Source organism: Myxine glutinosa, chromosome 5, assembly GCF_964187855.1.
Source record: "Myxine glutinosa chromosome 5, kmMyxGlut1.1, whole genome shotgun sequence".
Lineage (NCBI taxonomy): Eukaryota > Metazoa > Chordata > Myxini > Myxiniformes > Myxinidae > Myxine > Myxine glutinosa.
In genome coordinates, this window is record NC_136265.1 from 158,263,960 (window position 1) to 158,271,621 (window position 7,662).

Below are 7,662 nucleotides of genomic sequence, written 5' to 3' on the forward strand. Positions count from 1 at the left end.
CAACATTAGAAACAATTACCAAGTTTAAAATGTTAACATTCGGATGTAATTCATTTATAATAAAGGCTAGGCGTTAGCCGTTGTTTAACGAACTTGCTTGAGAATCACTAATTAGCAATAGCATTTTAAATGTACATAATGCACTGTTAGTGTTAGTGTTATACGTGCATGTGACTGATAGTACGTCAGAATAACGAGGTAAACGAGCTGAAAAGTGGAGCTACTGTTGCTATCGTTCGTTTTTTTTTTTTGTTTGTTTTTTGTATACTGAATCGAGGCTCGTGAAAGCATAGATATATATATATATATATATAGATTGGCAGTGGGTCACGACAGGGCGAGATTTCCGGCCGCCATCTTGCCACAGGAAAGCTTTCAAGTTGCCATCTGTGGAATGCACTCGCGTCATCGTCATTTGCAAGTTATTGTTGATTAAATTGACTACAACTGGCGAACAAAGCATCAGGTTAGTGTCGTACATTGGATTAAAACACATTCAGTTGCCAGACTCTGATAATGTTGTAACTTTGGTGATATTTAACGCATCGTCTGCCTGTCTACACTAACACTGGTTCATAGTAGAATGTTAATTCTCTTAAATGTTCTGTCCATGAGGTACATGTACCTCCAAAATGCAGCTCTCATAAATCATTGAATAAAGATAGGAGATTCTGGGGCACATTTGGGACTATCCATGACTCATGAGGAAACTTGGCCATGTTCAGGAATTCTCATGGGGTTAGAATTCTCGACCGAGATCTTCAACACCAAGGGGTTGACTTATCCTGTATTCAATATTATTGCCAAGCAGTCAAAGGTAGGCCTAATATATTTATATAAGCATTATAAATATAAGCATTAACTTTTACATTGTGCTTGTTCTTTCTTCAAATATAGGAGGGAGTAGCCTAGGCTACAGTTAAGATGCCCAGGCAGTGTGCACATGCAAGATGCCGAAATATACAGAGGAAGGGGAATGGTCTGACATTTCATCTGTAAGTTGAATACCACAATATCTCTTCTAAATATATGACATGTATATCTCTTATTTGTGTTTACAGGGTAGTAGACCTAATAAAATCTGCAGGTTTGAGGTCTGCTTTCCATGCAGCTCAATCAGATTGAATTTAAACAATTAGCTATCTTATTTTCAGCTTCCCCACCAGTGAAGGGCATGAAGAAAGAAGAAGGAAATGGTGTATTCAGATGAAACGGGTAGAGGGGTGGAAGCCAAAGCCCTGGGATGTCGTGTGCAGCCAACACATTTTACCTGTGGACTTCGATCTTACAGGCCAAACCAAAAGACTACGTCATGATGCAGTCCCATCAAAGTTTGACTTACCAGAGCACTTGCAAAAAGTATGTTTGTGTTGTTTGTGATCTTTTCTAAACGAACTAAAACCTTCATACTTTAATATTTGGACAGTGTGTAAAATGTGTGGGAACTATATGTAATAGTACGCGGCGGCGGACTCTTTTTTGACTCTAACTTTAAGACAGATAAAGTAACTGCATGTTTTATTCTGTGGTATACTTTACATTGACAATATGTGGCTGATGTTTGCTTTTCAGCATGAGAAGAAACGTCAAACGCAAACTTCAAAGAGGGCATTGGAGGAGCGCCAGGACGACCATCAGGCTCACATGCATGAATCCAATACTAAAAGCCTTGACAGTGGACATGTACATTCAAGTATACCTGATGTATGTATATTGGAATTAGTAGCTTAAAATGCTAGCATTGATTGATTTTTATATAAAAATTAGTCACGTACTACAGGTAATTTACATAGTCCTAGTGAAAAATCATCTTTTTTTTGGGGCATATTTGTCTGGTGATATTCTGCTCATGCATATTATTTGTGCTGTGATGTTGTAGTTCCATAGCTATGCAGCGCCCAACGAAGCTGTGGGAAAAGTCAAGTTGAGGAGGACAGAGGATCGAGTGGCTGACTTAGAGTTGCAGCTGAAAAACACAAAGGCCAGAGAGAAAAGATGTAAGAGCACGTTATCATCCATAGAGGATGAGTTGAAGGAACACAACCTCATGACAGCAGAACTAGAAGAAAAGCTCCAGGCGTACCGTGGTAGGACTTATTCATCGTATTGGTTACATTACGTAGATATATATGCCACTGGCATCTGAATGAAGTTAATTCTGTCAAACAACAAATATCATTCTGATAATCTGATTATCGGTACAACTACATCACTTTGTGCTCAATAACCATACTTTTGGTCTAAACATTACTTTCTAAAAGATTTTCATACATGAGCAATGTTTTATGTTATATATTTCGCTTCAGACTTTCCCATGGATCTATTAAAAAAACCAAAGGGAAGTGAGGCATACACAGCAGAACAGAGAAGGTTTTCTCTGACCTTACATCTGTACGGACCTAAGGCATACGAGTACCTTAGCAGTTTTCGTTGGTGTTGCGAAGATTGCACCGTCGTTAACTAGTGTGATGTGCTGGTCTGCTGTTGCTGTGAGGCAGAGTTCAAACCGCAAGGAAAGTGTGGTGCATATAATGTAAGCCTATATATTTATTGCTATTTTCAACGCAAAAGTGGACAAGTACAAATGTTAAAGAAAGCAGTTAAATTCAATGATGACAGATCCACATTGTGCTTGTGAGTGACAACCTTCAACTCCTGCAAATAGCAAGTCAAACAATGAACGCCTCGACACTGTTACAATAATTAATATGTGAACATATTGTTCTCACACTGGGGCAAATAGTCCCAGACCCCTCGCTCAGTATAAGGTACTGTATTGTACAATATGATGAATTAATCCTTGTCCATGTATTTAAATGGTCTGTTTATTAGTCCCAAAATGGCTTCAGCTGCGGCTTTGGAGCATTGCAGTCTGGGTTTGAGATCATTATATTAATCCGTACACCAAGATTCATTTTCTGGTGATGTTTCGCTCAATTCTTTATCTTCCATGTTGTCGATATGTTTGTTGCCAGGACCAATATGCATGACTTTGCATTTATCCTTGTTGAATGGTCAACAAATCGCTGAACAAACAACAGGCCATATCCACAGGCTGATATAGAGTACCATCGCGAATCCTGAAACAAGAGCTGTCAGTGCCAGTCACGTCTTCCTTTTCCTCTCTCGAGCCCGTTACAAGAGTCTCCAAACATCTTCTGACTTCCCACTCCTTTCAAAATATAATTACAGCAAAGGCCTAAAGCACATTGTGATATTTGAAGCCTGGCCGACGTCAGACTTCATTAAGACGTGGCACCTACCACTGGCTACCAGCAGGCAGCAGCGCAGATTGATGACAACGCCCAGTTATCCTGTGGCAAGATGGTGGACGCAAATCTCGCTCGGCCGCTTGCGATTGGCCGGCATCTGCCAATCTATATATATATATATCTATGCGTGAAAGAGCTAAAATGTTTGCTGTGGAAGTGGAGGAAACCAACATGGTGGCGCGCACGGCATTATGGGATAGCTCTGAAAACCCTCTCTTAAACTTCATCGATCAGGGTTTATTTAATACGTGAAGGGGAAACGTTTACAAATTATTAATGCAAATGAAAACATTTCTTACAAAACTAAAATCTAGTTGTACTGATTTGTAAGATTATTATTTGTAACAAATAAAAGATTGGAACAGCTCACACCCTGACACAAAACATTTATTTGAGACTTTGAGTGAAACGTTCATGATTGACAACAAGCAGCGGAAACGACGAACGAGTTACATCCGGTTACATCACATGATCACATTATAACCAATCGGCGATCGTGTTACAAAGACTTCCCATCAGTCACATTAAATATTTTAAAACAAACGACGATGGTTTGAGTGGGAAATAGCCAAAGCTGGGCACCAAACCGTTAATTCGTTAAGCATTAATTAACGAAGCTAACTTTTTCGTTAACGATTTAACTTTTAAGTTAACTTTGAAAATAATTATCGGACTAACTAACTTCCGTTACATTTAACTTCCGTTAACTCAAGTCCGCTAACCCAAAAATTTCATTAATAAAATTTTTAAAGTTTCTATTATTTTCAGATTTTCAATACAGACACTTGTGTGATTTTGAATTTTTTAAGTCATCATGGCATCTCAAGAACTTGAATCTCTTGACGTCGCCAAGGTTGAAACTGTCAGTGCCACTGCACTGGACTACAGCAGGAACAGGCTCAGAACCCCTGGCCCCACTTGGACGACTACTTCTTGTGCAAGTCAAGGGAAGGAGACAAGTTGATTTTCAACTGCAAGCTGTGCCTGCCCAAGACTGTTCCAATCAAGGGGCACATGACAAGCCTCAACAACCTCAAACAGCACATCAAGAGGACCCACTCAGCCAAGTTCATGCAGTTTGAGAAGGTCAAAGCAGGTTCATCTCGTGGAAAAGCCAAGAGGTTTTCTTCTGGTTCCAGCAGTGGCAGCAGCACTTCGGTATTATCGAGTCTGTTTTCACCTCCTGCTGCCAAACAAGCACGCCAGCAATCCATTGCCGAGTCCTTTGGCATTGCTGCTACTGGCAGTGGCGTACCCCAGGCTGCTGTGGATCAAAGGATTGTGGACCTGTTCGTAGCCAACATGCTGCCACTCCATGTTGTAGAGTCTGACACGTTCGAGTGGCTGATCAAGACGCTGAACCCCAGCAAGAGCTCCATCTCGAGGAGGACACTGGGCAGGCGAATCGTTAATTCGCATACTGAGTTGAAGCAATACTTGGTCAAGTAATTGACATAATTTTTTATCATTTTTATACTTGAATTAATTTATATTCTCAAAATTTAAATTTTAACTTTAAAAAGTAAAATTTAAAACATATTTTTTCAAATTTCAGAGTTCTCCAGGATGTTCAGTGGGTGGCCACCAGTACCACAGCTGACTGCTGGTCTGGCCACAAGAAAGGCTACCTGGGCATGACTGTCCACTGGTTGGACCCCACCACCAGGCAGCGGCAGCAAGCAGTGCTCGCGTGCATCAGGCTGACAGGCCGTCATACCTATGATGTGCTTGCACAGGCCATGGTCAACGTCCACTATGAATTCCACATTGAGAAAAAAATCACCAGGTTAGATAGTTGATATTATATTAATATCAGACTATTGTCTATTAGTTCTATGAACAATTTTTTTTTTCTAAGGTTGTACTGCTCACGACTACCAAAACAATGTTATTTAATAATAATTTAATAATCAACAATTTGTATCAGAAAATATTTAAAAGTGAATTGTAGAATATTTTTATTTATAAATTAAATTCAATTGCAATATTTAATAATTGTAATTTTATAAACAACTTAGAATGTCTTTCTATTTCACGACTACCACAGACAATGGCAGCAACTTTGTGAAGGCCTTTGTCCAGTTTAGAGCAGAGGCTGACACACTGCCAGACCTGCCAGTGGCTCAGGATGTGGATGCCGACACTGATGATGCTGCTGTGGCTGCCCTGTTGGCTGGATCCGTGGACGAGCAGGAGTTGGAGTATGTCTCCCTGGCAGACTCCCTGGCTGTGCCTGTGGCTGAGCCTGACGATGTCGACACCATCGTTGGCAATCCCATCAACCTGCCAACCCACATGAGGTGTGCTGCCCACACCTTAAACCTGGTGGCCAGCAAGGATGCAAATGCTGCACTGCAGAGTGCAGTGTTCAAGGGGCCCTACAGGGCTGCCATGGCCAAGGCACGCGCCCTCTGGAACCAGCAGGATCGCAGCATTGTGGCAGCAGACAGCATCTACGCTGAGGTGGGGAGGAGGCTGGTTGTCCCCAACACGACGAGGTGGAACTCCACCTATGACTCTGTGGTGGTCCTCAACACCATCCTGGAGACTAAGAGGCCTGCTCTCCACAGTCATGACCCAACTGAAGGTCAACAGCTTCAACGACCATGACGTCGACTTAATAAAGGAGTATGCCAAGGTAATAAATTAATAATAAATACTAAATTATAAAATTAATATTGACATTGCATTTGACAATATATTCTTTACTAGTCTGTTTCCCTACATATTTGAATTTCTAAAATTTACTAATTCTCCATTGTTTTATTTCCAGGTCATGTCACATGTGGTCAAAGCACTCGACAAGATCCAGGGGGAGGACCAAGCCTACCTTGGGACTCTGCTGCCAACAGTTGCTGCGACGGTCTTCAGGCTCAAGGACTTGAAGTCCAAGGGCCTCGTCTACTGCAGCCCCTTGGTCGACGCACTTTTGGCAGGCATCGACAAAAGGTTTGGGCTCCTCCTGGAGGATGAGGAATGCCAGCTGGCTGCTGCCTTCCACCCCAGGTTTCGCCTCATCTGGTTGGAGAAGTATGACAACACCAAGGTCGCCAAGGTGAGGGAAAGCATGGAGGGTAAAGTCGAGGAGGTCATGAGGCAGGAGTCCAACGAAGTGGGCAGCAACAGTGGAGGCAGCAACGAGGAGGATGACTTCTTCAGTGCTGTCATCCAGCTAAAAGAGAGCAGCAGGAGCCACACGTCACTCAAGAGCAAGGCCAAGAACTTGGTCAAGACCTGGCTGGAGACCAACTCCAAGGACTTGCTGACAGATGCTGCCTTCTTGGGTGAGCAAGTGTTGGTGGACTTGTTCATCAAGTTCAACACAGCCATCCCCTCCAGTGCTGCAGTGGAACGTCTCTTCTCTATGGGCAAAGACATCTTGAGGGCCAAGAGATCATCCCTGTCTGATGAAAACTTTGGCATGCTAATGTTCATGAAGGGCAACGAGCATCTCATGGACAAAATGGAGAACGAGAAGAAGAGGAAAAATTGAATTATGTATATATCGTGTTTTTCATTTTTTCATTTTTATTTCTTTCAGCCACTTTATCAATAAACTATCTTTTGTTTAATACTAATATTGTGTTTCATTTAAGTTATTTATGTTTTCCCATTTTTTTGCCCTTCATGAGGGGTATGTGGACCCCGCAATTTTTTTTTAATCGGGCCCCTTAACATGTAAGGCCGGCCCATGTTCTAAAGCCCTTAAAGACCCAAAAAGGCTTATTTTATAGTTTTGGCACTTTTTCAGGTGGTTTTAGAGCAAAAAACTGATTTGTTGGGGTTTTTAATAGTAAAAATTAACGTTAACGGTTTATCGATAACTTTCGTTACATTTTAAACGAATTAACTGATTAACGGTTAACGAAGTTAACTTTTTGATTAACCGTGCCAACCTTTGGAAATATCAAATCGTTTCAAAGCACTCGCTATAATACTTCAAAAATGAAGGAAAAAAATGTTTTAAATACCAGTAGACAGTGAAGTAATTAATATACGTGTTGTTAAAGCTTGAAATATGTTGTCATTACACAAGGAACTTTGGCCCAGGAGGAATTTCGGCCCATCATGCCTGCTCTGCACCAACCCCAGCATCATGACCCATCCACACACACAAACCAATATCCCCATACCCATATATCCCCAATACATCCAATTATCTAAATCCCATTTAAACTTATCCACCCCCTCTTCTGCCATTTTCTTTCCAGGAAGACTATTCCAATTCCACTCACCACTCTGACTGAAAGACCTTAAAACGGTCCCATATGTCATCTTCTTTACCTTAAAGCAATGGCCCCTGGTCCACTCTGCTGAAAAACTCCACTTCTCCCATCTTGTCCACACCGCCATCATTTTAAACAGATCTCTATCAGATCGCAATCGCCTC

The 7,662-nt window shown here is 41.5% G+C and overlaps 1 protein-coding gene across 2 annotated transcripts; it reads left to right on the forward strand.

The window, feature by feature from the left end:
• Positions 1 to 329: 329 nt before the first annotated feature.
• Positions 330 to 6,850, forward strand: LOC137426879 (uncharacterized). 2 transcript variants are annotated; one of them, XM_078778913.1, is made up of 7 exons: positions 330 to 466; positions 898 to 995; positions 1,155 to 1,359; positions 1,573 to 1,704; positions 4,828 to 5,058; positions 5,320 to 5,910; positions 6,046 to 6,850. In XM_078778913.1, the coding sequence occupies exons 6-7, from the start codon at positions 5,611 to 5,613 to the stop codon at positions 6,763 to 6,765; spliced, it is 1,020 nt and encodes a 339-aa protein (XP_078635039.1). In that variant the 5' UTR covers positions 330 to 466; positions 898 to 995; positions 1,155 to 1,359; positions 1,573 to 1,704; positions 4,828 to 5,058; positions 5,320 to 5,610; the 3' UTR covers positions 6,766 to 6,850. The 2 variants fall into 2 exon arrangements, with proteins under 2 accessions (XP_078635039.1, XP_078635038.1); XM_078778912.1 differs by lacking the exons at positions 330 to 466; positions 898 to 995; positions 1,155 to 1,359; positions 1,573 to 1,704 and adding an exon at positions 4,578 to 4,717.
• Positions 6,851 to 7,662: the final 812 nt, after the last annotated feature.

Excerpts from the sequence above, each read along its gene's own strand:
- LOC137426879 (XM_078778913.1), top strand. The coding sequence starts at position 5,611 with ATGCAAATGCTGCACTGCAGAGTGCAGTGTTCAAGGGGCCCTACAGGG. Across the intron at positions 5,911-6,045 it reads TAATAAAGGAGTATGCCAAG|GTCATGTCACATGTGGTCAA; the intron begins GTAATAAATTAA and ends TTTTATTTCCAG.